The sequence below is a fragment of the Lathamus discolor genome, chromosome 1 (genome assembly GCF_037157495.1).
Source record: "Lathamus discolor isolate bLatDis1 chromosome 1, bLatDis1.hap1, whole genome shotgun sequence".
Lineage (NCBI taxonomy): Eukaryota > Metazoa > Chordata > Aves > Psittaciformes > Psittacidae > Lathamus > Lathamus discolor.
This window is the reverse complement of record NC_088884.1, coordinates 138,656,418-138,681,794: the sequence shown is the minus strand read 5'-3', so window position 1 is coordinate 138,681,794 and position 25,377 is coordinate 138,656,418. Positions and strand designations below refer to the sequence as shown.

The 25,377-nt window shown below is 36.8% G+C and overlaps 1 protein-coding gene across 7 annotated transcripts in view; it reads right to left on the bottom strand.

The window, feature by feature from the left end:
- Positions 1–2,410: 2,410 nt before the first annotated feature.
- The window catches only part of GABRG1 (gamma-aminobutyric acid type A receptor subunit gamma1), a 63,090-nt gene continuing 40,123 nt past the window's right edge, over positions 2,411–25,377 (bottom strand). Inside the window, exons 4-9 of one of the 7 annotated variants that reach the window (XM_065697924.1) lie at positions 24,141–24,361; positions 21,396–21,478; positions 19,956–20,093; positions 19,686–19,838; positions 17,629–17,840; positions 2,411–2,667 (exon numbers count right to left, since the gene is read on the bottom strand). In XM_065697924.1, coding sequence (XP_065553996.1) covers positions 2,653–2,667; positions 17,629–17,840; positions 19,686–19,838; positions 19,956–20,093; positions 21,396–21,478; positions 24,141–24,361 — 822 coding nt within the window. In that variant the 3' untranslated portion in view covers positions 2,411–2,652. Of the gene's footprint in view, positions 2,668–8,721; positions 12,711–16,395; positions 16,990–17,628; positions 17,841–19,685; positions 19,839–19,955; positions 20,094–21,395; positions 21,479–24,140; positions 24,362–25,377 lie in introns of those variants that run through there. The other 6 variants (XM_065697961.1, XM_065697944.1, XM_065697952.1 and 3 more) reach the window with 6 other exon arrangements.

The following is a 25,377-nucleotide window of genomic DNA, read 5'->3' as shown; positions in this document are numbered from 1 at the left end:
ACAATCAGTATAGTTCCCATTAAAGACATGCATACCTTTTTTCTTCTCAGATTTTAAGGTCATTTTGCATTTTGCATTCATTAAATCAGTATTAATTTTAAAAGCTCCATGAGTAGCATTATTGACATCTTATGGATAGAAACCAAGGCACAGGGAAACCGTCTCAAAACAGGAAATAGTTGAGTCATGCAGATTCAGTGGTAGTATAGGAACAGGAGAATCTCAAAAGTTCAATTCTTAAGGCTCATATCTAACCTTTGATTCATATTCTGAGCATACCCCCCAGCATCAGTCTTAAGCTAGGGCTTCTCATAGTGGTCTCTATGGCAAGTAACAGTTACGAGCAGGGAAATAAGTTCGTTATCTGTGTCCCTGTTTGTTTAACCACTGCCGGTAGGAAGCTTAGTAAAGTATCTGAACTTCTGACAGGTTATCCACATTAACATGCCACAGGGAAAACGCATTCAAGAACCCAACCTGCTTTGAAGACACTGCTGCTGAGAGCTCAGTGACCTCAACAGCAGCACCATGTAAGAATGCCCCAAACAAAAAAAATCATTCTCAAGGACATTTTGACCTTTTTTGTCTTTTGACATCCTTAAGAGAGCACTAGGAAAGATCTGCTGCTTATTTACCATTTCTTGTCAGATGACTTCACACCAGACAGAAGTCTCTGAGGGGTTCTTCAGACAGCAGGAGGCTGATATACTGCATCTTCAGGCTGCCGGTGTTGTGCAGGGAGGAAAGGTCTCGTTTCTTATGTCAGCATCACTTTCACAGTGATCACCTCTCACCTTCTGCAGTTCTCATCTGTGAATGTGTGAAATAACCCAGGACTAAACAGAAAATGAGAAAATGAAGGTGCAGAAACAGGTAGAAGGTTGGGCAGTATAGTAGAAGTTTAGGAATACACAGTGGTTTTAATGCGAGAAAAAGAACCAGGTATCAGATTTGCTAAGGAAAGCTATGAGAAGATGGTAGCAAATAGCTCTAAACAAGAAGGCATTGGGAAACCTGAGCTGGTGTTTCTCACAGGAGTGAACGCATCAGGAAACAGAAGAGCAGCAGCTAACCTGGTAACTAATTACGCAAATTTTCAGTTACCAGTATGTACCTATCATTAGTTAGGTCTGAAAGCTGTTACTGTATGACTGCTGGCCTGTGTGGAATAACTTCAATGCTCAATGCTTCCCTTCCCGAAAGGGACATGAGAGCACCACAGAAGTCACCCTTACCAAGGGCAGCTCTTTTGGCAGTCTCAGGGCATGTGAACTGGGTTAATCCCTCACAAGAAGTCACAGTGGAGGACCTTAGGGCATAAAAGGGAGGGCAGAGACAGCTTTATCTAGTACTTCGGAAAGCAGCAGTTTCTTCCTTTTGACTAGGATTTTTAAAAATCCACAGGTTTCATGGGACACTTGGAGATCCTAATCCACATTTTAAGAGCTCTTCAATTTCTACTGCAGATATTATTAGCAAATAATATTAGATATTACTAAAAAAATTTATTAAGAATTTTGTTTATATAACAACTATTACAAATTAAAACCTAATATTACACATTACTAGGATAAAGTAGTTGGGAAGTTTTACAAATTTACTGCCTTATTCTGGTTCAGTCAGCAAGGCTTGTACTTATCCCAAGTCTGAGCAGTCTCAGTTTTCTAGAAAATAATATACTTTGGCCTGTCAATGAGAAATTAATTCATTTTAGCTCCTTGCAGGCATGCACTGCTGAAATTCACCCTATTGACAGTAACAATGAAAAACGTTTACCTTAAAAATAGAGATGACAGATTTTAATTTGGAGTCTGTACATAAAGGCTTTGCCTAATTCCCTCATTCGCCAGCTACTTCAATACTGTGGAAGCAAGAGGTTTGATTCTTTTGAGCTAAAAAGCCATTCAAAATTTTACGATCTCAGAAGTTTGGTGTTATGAAATACCACAGTTCATTGTACCATTCGTACAACAGAGAAGACATCAACAATCCGAAAGAAAAAGGTAAACATATTCTACTATACCTTGAGTAAGCTTAACGATTTAAGTAACAGTTGGCAAGACACAATACCAGAACTAGTTACCAGGGAAAAAAGAACATATGATGCTAAAGGGAATGTAGGTATTGCTGGGATTTTTTACTTTAATCTGAAAAGAATGTATAAGACGCTAAAGAAATCTGTAATTTTTCGGAAGTCTGAGATGCTTAAAGCACCTTTGACTCTTTTCCCAAAGTTTTTATGTTGACTTCATGTGGGAATCGCCCACACGAGATGAGACGAGCTCATCAGATGATGACCAACAAGTCTCGTTTATTGCTAAGCAGATGGATACTTATATACCTTGCATACAGAGATCATTGGCTTATAGCTTTTACATGTTATAAGATCATTGGTTTATAGCTTCTACATTTTTGCAGCTACACCGTGCACCCCCCCACCATCCACCTTCTCATGCACTTATCGCTTAGTGTCCTTGGCTGTGATTGGTCATAGTATGTTGCTGTTTGCCGGTGTCCTTCATTTCCTCATTATCTGGCATGAGAGGTTTGCACCATGTTCTACACAGATGTCTTGTTTCAGCTCGTTGATGGGAACGTGACCTTTTGACCTTTTTCGACAAGCCAATCCTCCACAACTTCATCCCCTTTCCATCACCTTTGCGTACCCTGTTCAGAATGAATTAGAAACAGTTTCTGGGTCTGACCACTTACAAGAAGCTGACACTTCCAGGTATATCCCTCAAATGGCTAGCAAGGCCAGAGAACAAAACACATTTGAGGAAAATAATGAGGAGTGATTTTTTCCTGGATATTTGCTTTCAGTGCGAGTCCTGCTCCTTGCCCCATGGCGCATCTAATAGAGAGTTACAACCGTTTCTAAAATTACAAACAAGAAAAAAAAAAGAGGGAGCTACACATTGTGGCCACGAGGGATCCTAGAAGGGGAAGGAGACAGGGATTCGCCAAGCACCAGAAGCAGCAGAAGGGCTTTGGAGGAAGAGCAGGACCACTCCTCTTGGCAGTAACAAGCAGGACATCTTCCAGTAGGTACAAAACTGGTCTTGACCAAAACAATTGATGAAGTGGAATTTTAGCTCCAGATCTTTACTTCCATGAGACGACTGATATTTTATTTACAGTATTATTTCAGGAAGGAAAGAGAGGGAAAGAAGAGAGGAAATGAGGGGGAAAGGAAAAATTTTAGGCAGGTAAAGGCATTGGTCTTGGTCAGAGCAGTGTATGAGACTATTTTCACCAGAATTACTATTAACATCATGGTCCTGAAGAGAAAAGAAAGTATGGCATGTAGAAAATAAATAACATCAGAAAGTTAAGTAGCCAGGCACTATTTATTTTTTCACAGTGTAACCAATCAACTTCACAGCAGATACAGTAAAAACAATGCATTACAACTGCTTTACAAAGTTTAGTGTTGAAACTTTCTCAGTTTAAGAGACATCAGAGCACAAACATCTAATCTGTTCATTTCGCACAGAACACATGGTATTCAATGGTGGAGTTTTAAATTTATTTTTAAGACTATGGCTTTCAGTTTTACATTTAGAAGATTACAGGTTACATCTCAGAAACATCTGTATGAACCACGCACCAGGGTGCAGGCGCATTTCCATTCAATGCACAAGGACTAGTGCAAAATCTATAAGAAAATTTAATAGACACTAACATTCACAGTATAACCACGAGCTATGAAACCTATCCTTCAAACTACTGCCAGCCTTCCCTTGGCAAGAGGTTTCCAAGATTTTATTTTTCTAGAAGTCCTTGCAACCCAGCTTTCTCCCATAATCTTACATCAGAAATTCTGTTTTTAAGGCCTTGAGCAGCCAAATCCCTTCTGATAATAAGGGCCACAAGCACCTCCTTTCTGAGCTGTTAGTATTACTCCAGTCATCACTCTCAAAGTCTCATCAGTCCTCAAACACAATCAGCTTTTAGCAGCTGACGTACTACTACTCTGCAAGAGGTATACTGTTGTAGAAAAACCCACAGAACAACCATAGTGTGAATTAGCTCCCTTTGCTTTCATTTCTCTCCAGACCTCGAGAAAAATTAACACCAATAAAAGCAAAACCACAAACAAACAAAAATCCCACAGGTAAGAGAGAACAAAAGGCTACAAAACTCTAGCCTTGAACCGTATTTGATCTTTCTGCAATATCCTGTAGCAATCTAAGCCTTACATTTATTTAAAACACTATGAGTGATGCCCAGTTACTTTTGGAATACTTTAAACTGAAAGCTTAAGGGATGATTTTTAGAAAACCTTAAACATTTATGACGTGAAAAACAGGTCTTAAAAACGAGCTGAATCCATCCACTCCACAAATGCAATCACAGTAACTTCCTCAGCACTGAAGAAATTTGCTTCTGCCTTTATCTGTAAATCAATTTTTCATCAAAGAACAAATTCTGATATTTAGTTTCAGTGATATCAATGCCTATCTTCAACCAGAACATTTATATTTTCCCTTTCTCTTTAGTAAAAAGGAGTTCAATTAAAAAACAACCCATAAAACCCATCAAATTTTAAGCTTCTGAACCACTTCTACATTTTAACTGTGCAAATCTAAATGGTGGGCTTTTTTAGGACCTTTTTTGTCACATTCAGAACGTAAATTTTATGGGGGAAATAAGCCTGTTAAAACATCAGAACTTGATGTATACATAAAAATTTTCATAGGTTACTTTCCAGTCTACATACATATGAATATACATGTCTTTGACATTGCTAATATAATTTCTGCACACTCACAAAGTCTCAGTATAGGATTTAGCAAAAGCATTCTCAGTTTATCATCTCTGAAGTCTTCTGGTTCAGCCATCCTCATTCAAAATGTTGTCAAATATTAAAATGCTTATATCAATGTTTCACTCTAACCAGGCAGAGAGAATTTGTCAAAATGGAGAACCAAATAACAATCAATTTAATATTCTCAAATGCTTTAGTTTTGGCATTGCATGCAAAAGACAATGGTATTTTAAGAGAGGCTGAAGAAGTCATGTCTTAATCACATTAAAAGCCTATGAGGATACCTTGATGTTTCTAGGTAACTGAGTATAATAATGGATGAGTGCATACCAAGGCTATTGGAAAAGTTCCAAATAACTGAGTAGAACTGTAAATATCGGCACATTTACAATATTAGCCAAACTGACAAGGCTTATGTAAGAGAAACTGAAATGGAAAAATAAATTTGCATCGATATAATGTATTTTAAATACAACCCTTAGAAGCAACACAGCGTTACAAAACTTCTTAAATTTCCATATTTTTTTCAGTAAGTTATTCACAAGGGCTTTAATAAATAATTTTAAAAGGAACATAATATTATGAGTGTCTACTGGAGCCAAAACACTATCAAATTAAATGCATGGTATGAATGTTCACTTAGGTAGTTAAAAATATCAGCACTTTTAAAAACAGTTTTAAAATATAAGGATGCAGTCGAAAAGGGCAAACTGAAACACTCTGTGAAGTGTAAATGCTGAGATTTACATTAAGACTCTGTTTGAATAATGGAACCTCAAAATATATACTGAGATACATAATAAATCAACAAGTGAAGGATATTTCTGGAAATTTAGTTTTTAGACCATATACTGCAATTGTTTATAAAACTTCAGTGAAGGGGAATATGAATTATACCAGTATCACAATTAGAAAAAGTGATTAAGAACAAATATTAGATTTTTCAAGGTAGTAATCACAATGAGATTGCCAGATTGTGATCCTTCAGTTTCATTTAAGGAAGTATTTATATTCTATGGTAATTTAAACTGTATAAGTATCACAACACAGCTCTTTGCATTCACATATAAAGTCTAAGCATCCACAGCAGACAACAGTGGGAAATAAAAAAGGTACTGTGAAATCACACAAACCATTTTTTTTTTTTCAGTAACTAAAACTTGAACACAGATTGCATATTTACACCAGGCCTATGAATATGCAAATGTCCACATTTACCTATCTTGGAAAATTTGAGCCTTAGTGCAAGCACCTTCATTGTTCCTGCTCCTATGCCATCAGTGGGATGAGGAGCAAACATGACTTGACCTGTTGAAAATAACCATGAACTCTTTTCTGCAGATCTCACAAGCCAAAAAATTCCTATTTACCATCTTCCTAAGGAGTAAAAGCAATTCAATGGGAAACAGACATCTGCAGTGTAGTGATGACTCATCCTCACTTCCCACCCACAGTGGCTGGCTTTTTATTTTAAATATTGAATTGGCAAAATAAATATATCATCTGTGGGGCAGTACTGGTCATTGTTGTTAACCGTTCTCAACCTTTTTAAGTCTAAATGACAAAGTAATCTTAATGTTGCTCTGTAGAGCCAGACTGCCTCCTCAGTGGGATCAAATGAAAATCCCTTTTCCAATGCTTGGCAGCAAGACATCTCCTACCTGCAATGCCTGGAGAGGGAAGCTGCAAGAGGAAATCTTTTGAATTCAGCAAAGTTCAAACCCTGGTAAGATCACTCTGTGAAGCCAGAAACACACAAAAACATTGCTTCCAACTTGATAAATGTTTGAGTCTCGGGTAGGCATGCAGAGATTTACAAAAATGAGAATTACAAAAGAGAAGCGTTATTATTGCAAGCAAACTCATGTCTCTCTTGATCCTGTCATCTATCTGGATTCAGGCCCTGGTGTCTGTAGCAAAATTGTCCTAATTTACACATGCTGTACCCCTACTTTTCTGAAACTCTCTTCTTGAATAAGAAAAGGAAATGAGAGGAAGAACGTGGTAGAACTGTTTACACATCTTATGTCCCCCATGGCTCTCCTCATACAGCTGAAGGAACATTTACCTACCATAAGCAAAACTTGTAGGCAAAGCAAGATTTGTCACTGGAAAGTGGAATGAGATTGCCCAGGAATTTTACAGATTTATTTTTTCCTTAAAATACCATGAGACTTTTTTTTTTTTTTTTTATAAACAAGATATTGCTAGGGGGCAACAAGACCCACCTACAGAAAAAAGGGCTAGATCCTTCAGTCTTTTACAGTGTTAGCTGATCTCCTACATCCACGAGCTTCTGAGATTTCCTCTAAAGCCTTCATTAACACTCTGGCTTTTCCAATAAGGTTTCCTAGTAATTAAAATAAAAAAATTATTATTTACTGCCTTTTCACTAGCATCATAACAGATCCAAAAGGCAACACAGAACCCACACGCAATACTGAGCTCTGTGACAAGATTTAGACACTTTGTCCAGGAGTGCAGTCAAAACCCTCCCCCTGTACTACACAGAGAATGTCTCAGCGCCTCATAACAGGACAGCCAACTCAATGAAACTGCTCCTGTGCGAAGGTAACCATTAAGTGCAGGGATGCTTTTCCATTGTTCTGGAAGTCACAACACACATCCATCTTCTGAGGGGAAGCATGTATCCTATTTCAAATTACAGTCTTGCAGGCAAAAATCACCCTTCCTTTTAACTAGAAACTAGTACCAACTTCCCTGGAGCACACCAGCTATACTAGTTCATGCCTGGTAAGGTCCTCCACCTTTCACACTCCTGAGAGGAGAGAGGGACTTAATGACTGAATGCAGTCTGGGTTAGATTTTCATTCCCAAACTGTTTAGCCCTCAAGGGGACTAAGAGCAGTGTAGACACCTGGGTACGAGGTCTTTCCCAGTGTCTACTGTACTAATTAATAGTAAATAACTTCAACAAATATTGTTTCTCATAATTAAAGAAGAAAAAAAATAATAATCTTTTTCTGATTTAATCTTATCTTTGACATTTCACTAGAACAATCACTCAGGATAACTTTCTATTGCTCATTCAGTCTGTAGTTAATGTGTAGTAAATGCACAGTAACTCTTTTTTCATTAAAAATAAAGATTTAATTATGTTGCAGGAAAAACAAGTGCATTATCACAAATACAAGTGAGAAACCCATTAAATAAACATAGCTCAATCAGATCCATGTAACTGGATTCTGGAATTGCTGCCCCCAGCAATCTTTCCTCCCCATCTTTCCCCTCTCTACACATCAGTTTTCAGTGCAGATTCTCAATGGAATGAAAAATGGCCATTGTAAGAACCCATCCTTCTGCCTCCAGCTGTAAGCTCCCATCACATTTCTTGGACCAGAGCTTGGTCATAGTCTTGCACATTCAGTCAGATGATCTCACCCATCTGGTTGAAATATTATCTTACAAAAGAGTAAAATAAAGATAATTTTTTGGGTTTTGATTCATCTGGTAAAATTGCTTTATAACTGCCATTGCTGGTACAAGTAAGGCAGAAGAAAGAGACAACTGGAATAGGATGGACAGATCTCTTCCTTTCATTGACTTAAACCACTTGGGTAGCAAGCTTCTGGCACGAACCAATGCAGAGGCCTTTTCTACAGCCTGGAGAATATTCTACCTGGCCCCATGAGTCATTTCCTGGACCTTCCTCCCCCCCGCCTCGCCAGCACATTCATCAGGGCATGTGGATATTCACTAAGCAGAAGCACAGTAATTCCTTCTCACTCCTTGCCTTGTATTCTTTAGCTGAGGAACTCTACATCAGTTTCTATTTTCTGTATCTGTTACAATGACTAAAAAATAATTATTATTTCACAAACATTAAAGATCACATTCAATGCATAATTGAGAGAAACTACAATGAATTAAGAATAATTATATTGACAATGATTTTAAAAAAGAAATAAAGATGTATTTGCATTAATTCTCAGGTACTTGGAAACAGTAAACTGAAATGATGACTGATGCACATAAACACAGCATACCTTACTTCACAGATATTTAAATCCAGACTCCTCCTGTTGGCTTTCAATTGAAAGGTCTAAGGTGTTCACAAATTACAAAGCATAGTTCATACAGCAATTTTAAACAAATCTTTTATTACCATAGCAAATAAGGAACAGAAAATTAGAAAAAACATATTGCAGGTGATTCTCCTTCAAAGTCTTGCACAATCCTATGTCTCTGAATGTCAGAAAATCAGATGTGGTTAAAGCCTTTGAAGTACATCAACATGTGAATATAAAATACATTACCCAGAGCTCATGCTTTGCTTGCACTTCCACTACATAAAACAGATTCATTCAGACATAGAAGACATGCACTGAAGATCAGTGAGGTACAATCACAGACATAACCTTGCCAAAAATAACACACCGAGCTGTACTCACTACTAAACCAGACAAGTGGTGAACACTAATACAGAAATATCAAGGAAAAGTCTCTTTTTTGAAAAATAAATTTCAGGAGATGCCTGTATCGATGCACTATAAAAAAGATTCCCCAGACTTTTCCACCTCTCCGCCTATATGGCAATTTCTCGTCTTATGTCCTTCTCTTTCAGTGAGAAAACTTACTGAAGAGGCTCTGGCTCATATCCTTAGTGTTCAATCATTTCAGCTACTGAACACTCATTATTGAAATTAGTGCAAATTAAGCATGTGTTAACGGCATCAATTCAGGATAGCATCACTCTTTATGACAGTACATAAGCACATGCTTTTATGAATTCTGGCCTAATTACAGTACTGATTAGAATCAGTTTAAGCATGTGCTTAATTAGTAATGGTCAGAATAATATGACTCCAAATACTGTGATCCCAGCTACCAGTAAATGAATGTTTATCCAGGTAAGTTTGAAAAAAGATTGCAACATCTTAGTCCAAGTAATTGTAGTCTGTTTCTTGCCTTTTTTTTTTTTTTTTAATCACTTGGATTTCTTGAAGTGTTCACATGCAATTAAAAAGAAAACACATAATACTAAAATAGCACATTTATTACATGCCATGTTACAGTTCACTGTATTCCCATTTCTACTTGCACTCACAGTACTATGGGAAACTAGAATTATTTCATCAGAAACAAATGAAGTACACAGAAAAGTTTGTCAACAGACAGAAGCAAGTATATCCATAAGCCAAACAGCCGTAATGTTCAATAGGTTTAATACTCCATTACATTGTTTCATAGAAATGAGAGATGAAAGATTTCTATCTATCCCTTGCCTATTCTGGATGTTTTCAGTTCTCCAGTCACTGGAAGCTGACTGGCAACTGACAACCACATGAATAGAAAAAGCTAATTAGATTTGCCAGAGGAGAGCAGGATGTAAAATTTGTATTTCCTCTTGTGAGATGCCAAGTTCTTTGAAGTTCCTTTTGTTTAAAGGTGAATTAATGAAACTCAGGAGCTCACAAAATCTGGGCCTTGTATTGTTCAGTGAGTAGACTGCTTTTCAACAACACATCCAACATACTGCGGCTGGAGCTACCTTTCTCTCCCAGAGAAATGTGTTAACTATGTTGTCAAAAAGCATCAAACTGCACACTGACACATTGCCTTTGTACTGAACATTTTCTGAAAACGAGACTCTACAGAAACAATAAATTATAGTAGTTCAGTGTTGTTAATGATGCCACACTTCTGTGCTCAGTCTAAGAGTCAGAAGTTAATGCTCAGAAAGGTCATGCAACATATAATGTCAGCAAACTTTGACATCAGGATTTTGGATTCTCAACCACTTCCTCATCTCATCAGCTAAATACTGAAATAAAGTTTGTGTTAAAATGGGATCTTCTCTGCCACGCTTTCTTCCAGAATATACGCATCTAGTCTTGCATTCTGTATCATTTTGGGACTGAACACTGCAGTAACTTTTCATCTGAAATGTGTATTGCATATCACATCTTACTATGTTTGGTCCTAATCTTTTCTGAGAAATTCAGACGGAACACATCTAAAGGAAATATTGGGGGTGTAGTGTATCGTTTTCTATTATTAACCATTAATCATGTCTGTATTTTCAGTACTGAACATTCTTACCTACAGCCAAATGCTAATCCCACTAATCCTCTTTAAAGATCTGTGAGGTCTTCTGTGTAATTCTGACTTTTACTTAATGCACATCTTAATTTTACAGTGATTTTTTATAAGCTCGCTTGAGACCAGTTTATTTTTGAGAATGGAGGGAAGACAGCACTTTTCCACGATAAAGACAATGTATTTAAAAATAGAAATGAGATACTAAATGCTATCAGCCAGCAACAGTCAACACAGAGAAGCCAGTCCAGGCTGACTGCTGAAGGACTGCTACCAAAGTGAACAGAAGCTCTGACCACAGAAATGCTGGAGAACTGGTTCTAGAATTTTAGGGGGGAATAAGTCCCATCTTAGAGAAGGGTCAGCAATGCCTAAGGATTATTTAACTGCCCCCACCCCCAACAGAGCTTTTCCATTAGAAACAAACAACTATCAAGGAGATAATTACACAGCAATCTATAACACAGACTCAGTAAATTCAGACCGTTTGGCTTTGGCTCAGTGAGCAGGTATGCAGTAACAAGCAGAATCCACAAATTCACACTGTACGCAAAGTGAAGCAGGTCACACACTACACTCCTAGGGCTAGAGACTTAACATAGTGGCTTTGAATACTGTTGTGCGACCACAGCAGTGATACAGGTTTTCCAAACTCTGATGATGCAAATTCTACCACATGTAGAGTTATGACTTTTTTCTCTGGCCCTGAGTATGAATCAGACAAAGAAGGGAATGGGTAGAACGTGAACAGCATTATGCTTAATGGCCAGAATCTCAGCCAACATCATTCTAGTTTCCATGAAATGAGCAAGCAATGGCAGCTGGCTAGGAATTTATGAAAGTTGTAGCCCTCTTGGAAAACTTTGGGGTAATCACAACAGAGAAGTAACGGCATATGGAGCACAGACATACATGTAATCTAAGGTTGAAAGCCAAAAGCCTACATCAATAGTCAGGATAAGACAAGCTCAGAATTACCTTTGGGGTTTTAGTGATATATCCGTTTCTCGCTGCTCTAATCTCTGTGTTCTGTATAAATATGACTATGATTAATTATGACTTAATCACTCTTTTTAACACACTGCAGAGAACAAATGGCTAGTTGAAAAAATAGAAATGTTCCTTTTCAACTTTTTAAATCAAGGATTAATAAAATCATCACCTTATGGATGAACTGGATGAGAATAATTAATCCCATTTTGTTAAGGCTTTCTTTGTAAAGGTGTAAGAGATGCTACACAATTCATCTGCATTATCACTTAGAATGAAAATTGAAAGCTTATGTAGACCTGTCCAGTTAAATAACATAGCCTCTTGACTCTGCATTTTGTTAGAGCTGGACAAAATATGTACATGTTCAGGCAAGTTAAATCTCAGGGACATTTATATTTTTTCTTCAAAATACCAATATCAGTTCTATAGTTGATCACAAGAGGGAGACCACATCACCTTATGTCCTCTAATTGTTTCAATATTTTTTTTTAAGTATCTAAACAATGTGAGTCATTTTGGACCAGCTCTAATCTCTGACTGCTCACTGAAAAGCGTTACTGACTGTTCAATTCACAATTTTTTTCTGAGTTTGTCAAACCTCTGAAACCTATAGATAAAGATAGCCAATCCAGTAAACGAGATTGAACAATGCAAAGGCAGTTGGAAAGAATATTCGAGAGTAGGAGTCAATTTTTGCAATGCGGATGTGTATTCTTCCTTCTCTCCAAGATCCTGTGCGGCAGTCTTCAAAACAACAAAAGAAGCTAGCACAGTCTTTCCCTTCTAGGCACTCATATCCATAATCATCATCACGTTCAGGGAGATGATTAATGTTATTAATTGGAATTAGTGTTGATCCAGGTCGAACAGCAATTGCAGGTGCTTTCTTAAGAAAAACAAAAAAGAAAAATATAATTTTGAAGGTGGTTGGTTTGCTTCTTTTTTTATTTCCCCTTATTTTTAGCCTCCATAGGCTTTCCATTAGCAAAGACCAATATAAGCACCTTCGGCACATTATACAGAAATTCTGATATTAAGCAGTTTAGGGAGCTTTGCAGATTATGAACTGCTGTATAGCTCATGCAGGCAAATGATCATGAAATATTATTTACCTGCACAGTAAAAATGGGGTTATGCTGGGATTTGGGAATAGTGGATAATTTAGTTACACAGACAGGGTTAGCTGATCCCATCTACACAACACAAACAAACATTGTGAAGTCAGACACAGTTTGACAACTGGGTCATAAGCAAGTCTACAAGCAGGCTACAAGCATCACTACCAAAGGAATGATGATTCCCCCAACATTTGGAGTCTTGAACAAGAGTGAAGGTGTTTCTGGAAGATACATTTTCATCAAAAAGCAGCTAGTAAGGTTAGTACAACATCACTGGTGAAGTTTAAGAAACAGAGACCCACAAGGCCAGGCCACATTGTGACACCCTCTAATGTTAAATCCCTAAGCAGTATGCCCTGCTTTTAGAAACTAAGACACAAGAATCCTTAGGAGAACGCCACTTGAGTCACTAAGCTGATTAATTTAGATCTTAAATCTTACTTTTACTTTCCTTAAAAATAACTCTTCTTGCAATCTGATAAAAAAATCAGTGTAATAGATGTTAAGTTTCATAATTTTCATAGAAAAAATATGGGTGCCTTATGGCCTAGCACGCATATTGTTTGCTATACCCTTTCTTGTGACTTTTGCCTTTTGACCATCCTTTTACTTGCACAACCACAGCCCATCTTTTCCCTTTTTGTTTTGTTTCCTTACAGTTCTTCACTTTTCATGCTTGTGCTCCTGAATATTTCAAAATACATTCTGTTTCTCTAGCTGTCCTTTTTGCCTTTCTAAATCTTATAGCCTTTTTAAACTAATCCATAATCCTCTTTCAACTCCCCCCACCTTTGGCATCTCTTCCAAAATCTCGGAAGACAGAATTTACACCAGCACTACTCTTACATTGTCTTCTCTCTTTTCTACCATCTCCATATTTTGTCATGTTAGAAATAAATGTATCAGGAAAGGATGTAGTCAGAAGAACTAGCTAGGTATTTAAGTGTAGAGAAGAATATCTCTTAAACAATTATACATGACAGGCAGTGAAAAAATATGAAAAGCAGGAAGCCACATAATTCCAATTCTTGTTATATTTTAAGAGTCCTGTTGTCACACTACCATGGAATTACTCTGGCCAGCACACAGATCTCTATACATTGTTAAGGAGGCTTTCTGTTGCTGAAGGGACGTTTCACCCTGCGTCCCAAGAGGTGATGTTTTCAAGCAGTGCAGGATGCACAGCATTTTTTAACAGCTTTGCTTAGTAAGTGTCTTTACCAGAGGAAGTTTCACACAGGCTGCTGTTTCAATACTTTTTAGACATGATGACCTAGGGAGCTAATTATCACGCTAAAGAACCTCATTATTCTTTTCAGTTATGCAAAAATACCACCACCACCAAAAAGCAGTTACATGCTTCTATCCTAATTTGAGGTCCTACAAACAAGGCTTATTTTTACAAGATGTGAAAAGTAAGTTCTTTTTTTTTTTTTTTTTTACTTACAAAATCATTATTTTGCTGAAGATACGTAGGAAAAAGATGCTTATAATTGTAAAGCCTACTCTGGTTTTACATTAATTTTCTGACTGTTGGTTCTGCTAATGTAAGATTTGTAGCATGATTCATTTCTACTAATGGGGTAAAACAGGAATCCCCAACCCAGAAACACCATAAAAGGAGGAAAAAATAACAGTACTGCTTTTAATTGCTCATGTCACCAGCACAGACCAAAGCAGGCTACTACATTACAGGTTTGAAGAGGTGGCCTGAGAGAGGCAGAAAGATAGTGCCATCTTGTAAGATTAACCACTTCCAGGGAATACATAAAATGTGCAAGAAAGGGACAACGTGAGGAGAAAAGGGGAAAAACAACACCACCTCACAAGAAAATGACCTGTACTAATTTACAGAGACTTAAAAAAAAACACCAAACAACAAAGATGTAGATACAGTAGTACATGCTGATTGTTCATGTACGTGCCTACTAATACTGTAGATAAAATTCCACATACAGTGAGAAGCATTCATAATACATCCTGATAGAACCAAACCCAAATTATTCTGCATTAACACTAACAGACGTACAAAAGAAAGCCATCATCTGTTGAATTATGGCATAGGTGATGCATTCACTTCAAGTGAAATGATGATCAGAACAAAATCTGCAACTAATGAAGTTTAATCTTTCCTGCCCAAACTCGTTATCCTTACTAATGTGGATTTACATAAGCCAGTTCCTACTACCTTTCCTGAATTATGCCAGCACATATTTTGTAAGATAAAACTGCTGTAATCATTTGTAAAATCTCGCAATTTTTTCACAAGATCATTTACTGAACTTTATTGCTATCAGATCATGGAATAATAAGCCTTTATTGCATTTTGGAATAGAAATAGACAACCAATGTAAGGCAAGTTTTCCAAGGGAAAAAACACCGGTAAATGAGAACTTTTCAGGAGGAATTAAACTATTTTAATTAAATTGGTTTTTTGAGTTACATACCCATAACTACAAGAGAAAAAGAATGAATAGAAGTCTTTGACAAACTTTGACAAAAAAAAAGGAAAAAAAAAAAAAAGGATTTGTAGTTGCATGACTTCCCATTAATTAATCAGATGGCTTCTTTAATTGTTCTAGTTAGAACAAAAAATTTTATAGCTTTTTACAAAATATCACCAAAAAAACCCCATTTATAAAATGAGAATCCTTGCATCTAAGTATATTAATTGCCCTGGTTTTTAGAAGAATCTCTTACCTAGTATGACCTTATAACATGGTGAAATATGTTTAGAGAATTCTGTGTGAAAATATAGCTGGTTTTCAACTACTTAGAAACAAGCACGCTTTAAGAAGACACTAAACCACAACCAAACAGTGTTTGGAATATTATATTGCTAATTTTAATCTTAGTCAACAGATGTCATAATTTCTATCTCCCTATTTTCATACATTTTAAATTGTGACATGCACTGAAAATCTCAAGGCATTTGGTAGATTATTGCATAAACAGCTGATGTGTGAAGAGATTCTGGAAAGTCTTGTTACTCCATTCAGTTGAGTATACTTGCAAACCACTTCAACAGCTTTTGATCTGCCAGCAGCTGATCTTTAATAGCTCCTTGGTTTGAATAAGTAGTATTTTCTCCCCTCTTTTCTCCTTGTTGTGCATGCTGAGAGCAGGCTTTTTTCAGCTTCCTCTTCCCTAAGTGCTGTTGAGACATTGCAACAGCAACTTAAAATTGAATCTGCTGTGCTAACACTGGAAGTTCCCCAAATTTCTGCAGTCTCTGTTATCTTTTACCTTCATTGCTCAACTGTGGCTCTTGCCAAAGCCTATGTTTTCTATGCCTTCTGTTTTGCCCACATTCACTTGTACCACTAACAGGGAAGTTTGAGGTTTCCATTTTCCAGTTACTGTAGCTGTGTTGGATTCCCTGAGGATCACAGTGATGCCTGACTAAGGCTGCACAGGGCAGTATTAACCTTTCACCACTAGCCCTGCTGCAAAGACACATCTGATCCACTCAGACCAGCTCACCATATTAAACACAAAGGCTCTCATTTTGCTGGTATTAAGCCATAGCAGCCCTGCAGTGCCCCCATAAGATAGTCTCCCACAGAACTGCTGCTCAAAGTTGGTACACCTGTGCTTTTTGACACTAGCTGCAGAAGGAATACGGGCTGCAACAGGATTTCTGCGTTTGTGTATCTAGGATTCTCTAATTTAATTTTAATTTCTCCATCTTACACAGCCTTCAGTCACAAAAAGACAACTGATATTATGATTCAGCTATTCTTCAGCTCCCTCTGATGAAATGATCTGGAAGGGGGCTTTATAATACTGGCCTTCTTCTTATTCTCTGCAAAAGATGACTACAATTGAGCCTCAGATATTAAGACTAGTGTTTGAATGAATAAGCTATTTAACGCTTTCACCTCAATATTTTATTAGTTTAAAGGTTAGCTTTAAATATTTGTACTGGCTTCCAAAAATAGAGTCTTTGGAAGTTCCCGTGTTTTTATGACATGAACAGAAGGCTTCTTAAAATATATACTTTTAATAATACTTGTTCCTGAGAAATGTAGGGATTCAAACATCAACCTGCAAAAGCAGAAGGTTCATTTCACCAGAAAGAAATATGGAAGTGAAAAAGAAAGAGGGGAAAAAACAAAAAACAAAACAAAAACCCCACAAACAAACAAAACCAACAAAAAAGGGAGTTAAGGTAGATTTCTGAAGTGGAAGGGCGTCAAAATACTGACTAGTAATAAGCATTTTTTATGTTGAAAAACTAGCGAGGTAAGAACCAGGTTACATGATGTGAATCCAAACACATCTTCACACCTGCAGTCCATTCACATTATCTCTACTGCTACCGTCTTATCTATGGTTCTCTCTCAGGTGCTGTTTTCAGAAGCACTGTGCCAGACAGAACTGTCTCCATAGGCACACACCTCATGGGAAGATTAACAGCGGCTTGGGCATGGAAGCACAGAATATTATAGCAAACTGCTCTCTAGCTTAGGCTTATGAGCAGAATGATCCAAAACCTTTGTTCGTTATTAGTATTTACAGAAAATTAGTACAATCTCCCAACTGTAAAAAAAAAAAAAAAAAAGACAAAAAAAAGTGTTAATTATGTTTGAACATTAGCCCTTTTATTTAAGAACAGTCCCTCAAAATTAGCACCACAATAAACAGCATTTTGTGATTTTTTTCTTTCTGTTTCTTTAAACTTACTGATGGTTTAGATTTTGTCTTCTTTTCTTTTCCTTTGTCTCCTTTTCTGTTGCTGGTAAAGTAATGCAATGTGCCATATTCCATCAAGGCAGCAAACACAAAAATGAAGCAAACTGAAACAAAAAGGTCCATTGCTGTCACGTAGGAAACCTTTGGGAGTGACTTCCTTGCAATTGTACTCAGTGTTGTCATGGTCAGCACTGTTGTAATGCCTGTTTGAGAAAGAAAGAAAGAAAAAAAAAGACCAGAAGAGGGAAGTGTATAAGTGATCCAATTATATGGTAACAAAAAATCCTCAAGTTGTCCCTTAATTCATTAATACAATAACTAAGCCACAGCAGGGGTCACTGCTGATCACAGCCAAACACAACAGTTTGCAATAAGTCATCCCTATGGATCCAGCAGCCACCATGGGATCATACAGAAGGCAGCAAATTTCACCTTCAGTTTAAATCCCTCCCATTTTCCAAACACTCTCATTAAACAATGACACTGAGAAAGTTTGTGTAATTTCATAAATCTGTTAAAGAATGTGCACATAAATACAATAGACAAACAGGTACAAATAAGCACACAAATTTTATTAATACAAAAAAGTCTTTTGGTTCTTGAAAGATTAAAACTACAAAAGGACACATTCAGAAAAAGAAAAAAGGTGTATTATTTATCAGTGATTTCAAACTTTCAGAAAACACAAGGAAAAGGACTAACACATTCAATTGTTTGCTTCTGACATGTCGCAGATCAAACTAGATGACCTTCATGGCCTTTCTGGCCTCATTCTTCAAGTTACTAGGTATTTTTTCAATACTGTGTCTTAGGTAATAGAAGACATTGCCCTTGATTTACTTACATACAAGTTAATTAAAAGAACAAGCTGGCCTTAATAGAGATGTGCTCAGAATCTCAATTATACCACTCTTCTTCACTGCTTTAACATTCAGAAGGTGTTAACACTTTTTCTTATATTTGATGCTTCATAGAGAAGCAAAGCCTTTTTCACAGTAGCCCCAAAAATTAAGATGTGACCTTTCCTTCGGAAAGCAATATTTGAACATAGAAATAATTCGTTATTTACATGCACAGACTTATTGCAAAAAATGTGTTACACCAGTCTAAGGCTGTCTGTGGCATTTAAATCAAAGCATGGAATCAGGGTTGCTATGGACTGATCCCACAGCAGGAAAGCAGTGGTGATTTTACAACAGATTTCCCAATGAAATCATGGGCCTAAAAGGGCAAACAGATAACCACAGTTTTTTAAAAGTGCTTGGATCCCACTAGATGCTTTTGAAAATCAATTGGGAATTTCTCCATGTAGTTAAACATTTAAATACCTTGAGCTGTCTCAAACCTTTTGCTTTGGGAAACCACGAAGTGGCAGGATCTTCCAACATACATGGAAGAAAAAGGCCCAAGCCTTTTCAGCACAGCAGACCCCAGCACAGCCTCCAGGCAAGAAGTCACACAGAGCATTTCCCTGACTGACCTCTGTTCAGAGAAGACAAAAGGACACCTGGACTTTCCCAGTCCTCTTTGCTATTCAAATGGCACACAGAGGGCTGTCAAAAGGACCTTGGCATCACAACTGCTTGCCATGATGGACCATGCTTAGTTTTGGCTTTCTTGTCTTAACTTATCATTATTTCCCATAAAATTGCTTTGTCTGGTATTCTCTTCTCCACCAGAACATCTGCATGTGAGAAAAGTCATCCTGCAATCTGTCAGACAATGGCTTCTGCATGTTCATACAATAGGAGCTCAGAGTTAACTGCAGGGAGCTGTAAATACAATATTGCAAACATTTGTAGTACATCTCAAATAGATAAAGGTTAGTACTGCTGAAGGGGGAGCACGAAAATTCCCATGAGATTAAAGGCAAATTTGCGGTGCAATCACAGCAGGTTCCTTCTACTCTTAATCCTGCAGTTCAAGAGAAAGGGTGACCAATGGTCACAATGTGAAGGGGAATAAACTGTGTTCAATTTATTCCCTGCTGCAGGTTTGTATTCCTGGGGAGTGCCAGACCCTTCAAGGTTGAAAAAATATGTTCTTACCGAGAGAAGTTCTTGCAGGAACTGCATCCTTATTGATCCAAAATGATACCCACGAAAGAACAACTGTGAGTATACAAGGAATGTACGTCTGAATAGTAAAATACCCCATACGTCTGCTGAGATCAAAGAAGATTGTCATAATAATATAATCACCTATAAATTAGAAAAAAAAAATACATGACACTGAGAATGGTTTTCAGTTCTATCTTCATCTGTTAGTCTTGTTTTACACACATATTACATGAACTAACATTTAACACTTTGCCTTACCAGACAAGGTATGAGAAATTTCAGTTGTATTTCGTAACCCTACAAATGCAAACTGATACAATCTCCAGTATTTTGGATCCGCCACTTCAACAGAGGTTTTCTTCCATTTGTATTCAATTTCATTTCTGGGATATCCATCTAGGACAAAACAGAGCAAATCAAGCATTCAGCCACAGTGTATACCGACACATATTTTGTAATCTCTGAAGCTGTTTATAAACTTTTTAAACTGTTTATAAACTAGGGCTACACATAAAGTGGATCAGACAGAAAGCCAATATACAGTCCACCTGATACATGCAAAATTTAACCACAAAACATCTAGCCTCAGTACTAAGCCAAGCTAGAAATATATATGATCAATCAAAAACTATGTAAATACAAATGTTTTGTAAGTATCTACACAATATTCTATAACTCAGATAGAAAAACTGGCTCAGAATTATCACTATGAATTAATACACAAATGTAATATACATTATCATTAAAAGACCACAAAGAGCTTGAGTATACATGTTTATAAAATTCCTACTAATGTTTATTCTTTGTCTATTACTCTCAGAATGGATGTTTGTGGCCTGATTCACTATCCAGTACTTCAGCTTTAACGAAGTGCAACCTTCTTGATTTTCACATGCCTCACATGTTACCACACGTTATCTTATAGAAAGGCAGAAATGAAATTAAGGGAGACTCACTTGTGTTGCACAACTACTTAATCAATGGAGCTACCAAAGCTCATTTAGCTAGAAGCACTCAAGAAGAAAGTATTAAATGAAAACATTAATTTAAAAAGAATCACTGAAGTTTGATTTCATTGCCTATTAGGTTTCACATTTAGGAATAAGTCATTTAGCTGTCTTCAGGTGGTTTGGGTTCCTTTTGCCAGTAATAGCACAATCCCCTTAGATTATTTTTTTTAAATATAGTTTATACTAAAGAAATTAATCCTGAAAGTTGTGTTTCTTGCTCACATAAGTCCCACTGAAAGGAGGACTTCTTATACTGATGAAGCATTTACAGGAAAAAGTTGAAGAAGACAGATCTTATTTTTCCTTTTAAGTATACCACATGGAACTAATTCAAAGCTGGCAAGTCTAGCAGGCATAAAAAATAAAGTTCTTCCAGGGCAATAGATTTCCATTAACTGGAATGGGCACTGCATCAGACTCTTAAGCAATAAGATTATTTTTAAAGTTGCACCTAAATGAAATGCATGAAATTTAACTCATTCATTACTGCATTTAATAATGCACTAAATAATGCAATAAATCTAATGAAAAAAAAAATAGGTCAGTTCTTTTCTTCACTACAAGGCTTTAAAAAGTTAACCCTTGCTCTCTTGCTCCTGGGATTTAAGGAAATTTAACACCTGAATGTAAAGGGAAAAAAAAAACCCAACCCAACCCAAAACCAACAAAAATGTATTTTACCACCTACAGCTTGAAAACTCCAGTGGACAGGAGTGTTCATCCATAGGAAAGTTATGAAGCTGAAGATAACATTCAGCATTAATTGTCAGCCTAATTAAAAAGGGGGAAAAAAAAAAAAGAAAAAAGATTACAATCAAGCATCCAGACACTCCAGACTAGATAGTAAAGCACATGCACAGAAATCAGCTTTGTCAATTAATGAATGTTATGCATAGCCAACTGTGTATCTGCAAAAGCATCCAGCATCACTGCCAAAGAACAAAAACTATCATGATATGCAACCTGAGGACAAGTGTTGTTTCAAATGCCATTTCAAGCCATTTAAAAAAAAATTCAGTTGATTTGGGAGAATCCTTCAGCTGCCTACCAGAAATAGGGGATAAAATAGGGAGGGACTGAAGGCAGGGCAAGGAGGGGAAGTTTATGACAGCAAAAAAATGAATTTTCTGAAGAATGCATTTTTCAAGTCAAACTGCATTTGGCATCATTGTATCAGGCAGATACATACACGTGAGAGGAAAGCGAGGACATTCTTGCCCTTGTTCTATATTCATGGCGAAGGCAGTAGCTTGGATATGGAAGAGCAGACTTCCGTATTTCTACTCATTTAACTTCTAAGGCATCAAGTAGTTAGTTGCATTCATGCAACTAATATATGTTTTAGAAGTAATTTAGGACTGTAATGGTATCAACTGAATCAATTGCTACTTTTGAAAATACTATCACAGATTTCTGAAGAGCTTCCAAGCAACCAATGCAAAATCCAGTTCTGCTAACTTTCACTAGGAAGCTAGAGTAAGGGGCTAGACTCCAAACTGCTTTCTTTGCATTTAAATACCTCCTGTTGGTAACACTATGAAGAAAGTCAGAATGTCTTCCAAAATCAACTTTGAAAATTAATATAATACTTACATACTTGACTGTATGCAATACTTACATACTGAACAAAAAGGGGTGGGGAGAGGAAGATTCTGCCACACGGTGCCAGAAAGCTCTAGAAGTCTGTGAACAAAGTAGTTATTCTACACAAAGTGTCACTGGACCTTCCTAGAAATTTGTCTTGACCAAGAGAGAGGTTTATAAGGGGGATGGGACGTTGGCAAACATCCCCACATTTCTAGATAGAAGAGTTGCATTCCTCTGAAGATGCTTTTCAAACAACAGTATTTTTTTACTACATTTATTGCCTTTGTTTTTCATTTTCAACCTTTGGATAGTCAAATGCTTAAAGAAAAAGAAAACAAAACCAGACTTTTATTAAAAGCAACACAACTAGATTTGGAATCACTGCATTGATGGATGCAATGGATAGACCATGGTACAGGGGAGCCCGTGAACCTGGAACACTGTCAGATCCTATTATTGTTCCTTCAATAACCAACATATGAACCTCTCAATGTTATTCTACCTGAGGCCAAATTCAGGCCATGTCCTCACCTATACAGATATTTGCATGCTGCAGTACTGGATGAATACCTGTTCTGCTAGCTTATTACTAGCTCACTGCACTTCATAGCTCACACTCTAGAACATTAGTTCTAACCTACTGCTCTGGGAAAGCTCACTAGGGTTTTTTTGTTTTTGTGGTTTTTGGGGGTTGCACTTGTTTCTTTGTGTTACTTAGACCCCATTTAAAAGACACTGTACACTGAAACTGAATGGTCAATGGAAATGTAAAGTCCAAGTATGTCAGCTACAAAAGGAAAAAAAACATTAGCATGTTAACGAAGAGGCTCTCTAGAGATTTTTATAAATGCCAGTATAATAAACTGTTTAAAAAATGCTCTTCAGATATATTTGTATATTCTGAAATGAAACACACTAAGAAAAAATTCAGCGAGGAGAATCCTTTTAAAACATTCTTATTCTTCCTGCTTCTGATAGAGAAGACTTCTATAAATTGCTCATACAACACAACTAGCTTGCATATGAAAACAGCATAAATGACTGAAAAGTAATTAAAGGGTGCTACTTTTTGTTTTAAATAAGCAAACTCTCAAGAGCAGAATCAGATTTAGAGCACCCTCTGCATGGACTGCTTCCTGATCAGCTCCTAATCTATAGCAACATGTTTTAGGCATACTCAAAATTGAGAGATGACCCTAAAATGCTTTCTGTAGACTACAGTCTTTCAAGAACTGTTTGAAAAGTGACACAAAACTTAAAGCCAGCCCAAGATCTCCCATTTACCAGAAAGAATTATCATCAACATGTTTGCTTATGCCCAATTTAAATGAACAGAATTGTTGATTTTAATAGCTTGCAAGGGAAAACATATTAAAAAGCATACGCAGGACTGGGGCTTTATCTTTAATCAAATGTCTTATGAGTTTTATTATCTGAAGCATTTCATATTTTGCTTACAGAATATAATTTGGTGAAAATCAGATACTGAACTATTTAGAACAGGAAGTCTGCAAAACGATTTATTGTTAGATCTGCAATATGTTAATGACAGACCACCACGGTGCTACATGATATGTAACATCTTTTTTTAATCTTGCCTAAATGAGATCAAAATTTGCTAACCTCTTCAATTCTCTTTACCCAATTATCTACGCAATATGTTTCGATACTACAAATTTCATGTTTTTCATGATCAAATATTTTCATTTTCTCCTTTTGTAAATTCCTTGCAAATTCCTGCAGTCCATAACAAAAGAGATACCAACGACTTGATCCATATTCATTATTTCCATATTCTTTGTCATAAGAGTTTTATTTTTTTTCTACCCAGTTAGTAAAAACCCACCTTAGAGTGTATAATACTCTTCCATCACTCCAGATTCGAAGCAAACGATTTGGAGTCGTAATCCAGTGAGCATCAGATTTCCTTGAGTTCCGGAAGAAAGTGTCTGGAATCCAAATTTTTCCAACCATATTGCTATTAAGCATAAGCACCTTCATTGAGCTGTTAAATTTTAGACGACTGTCATACCAAGTCTGGGCAAAAATTATATCTATAGTATATTCCTAAAAACAGAGAAACAACCATATCTATGTATACATTTACCAAAGTCTGCAAGCCAACAATTTTTAATTCATACATAAATTCAAAGTCTTCTGTTCTCTTTTGTATTACAACAGCCTATAACCCCAAATTGAGAAATTGCAGGCTGATGAAAGACACACACAGCTTTCTCTCCCTAGACGCACACTGATTAGTTAAGGAAGAGGAGACTTGATGGGAACTTGCTGTAATTTGGTTCCTGCACAGCAACCACCTCTGGGAGCCCTAGACATAAATGTAAGGGCACCCTTAATACTTCAGGGCTAGGCTATGTTTGTTAAGACAGTGATTCTACAACTCTAAGAAGCAAACAAAATAAACTATATTTTCCCCCCAAACTGTACAACACGGAATTTAAGATCCTTAAAGAAGTTTCAGATTTTGAAAAATTCATGAATATGCAGGAAGTAAACATCACAGATCGCAGAACTGTTACCATCTGCCTCATTTATCTACCTACATACACACAAAAGTACATATAATCATAATCAGGAAGGAAATTTCTAAAGTAATTGCACTTTACTTATCAAAGCCTGAAGAAAGCTTTTTTTTTTTTTTATTTTCTCAGTAGACTTATGGCCAGAGAAGAAAGGCAAATAAGTAAATAAATAAATAATGGAAAGCCCATAGCCTTTTAACAAGATAATACTTGACACAGTAAAACTTGAGGGAGATAGCTATTACAGATGCAATGAAATACTGTTTTTCAAACAATCCAGTTCCTGCACTCCAGACAAATGAGCAAAGTAACAGCCTTTTCTCTGTTGTATTTGTCACAGCTCCAGATCAGGACCCTGATTCTAAGGGCAAGTCTCTCTAGTTGATGGCAGATGTGATCTTTCCTTCATGGCTGCTCTATGAGGGCTTCAATGAGCAACTCAGCAGTTCTTCTGCAGGGAAAAAAAGAGCTGGAGACTAGACTTAGACACTTGGTGTTGATTGTTCACTTCTCAGTTACACGAGTGGACAGACAGAACAG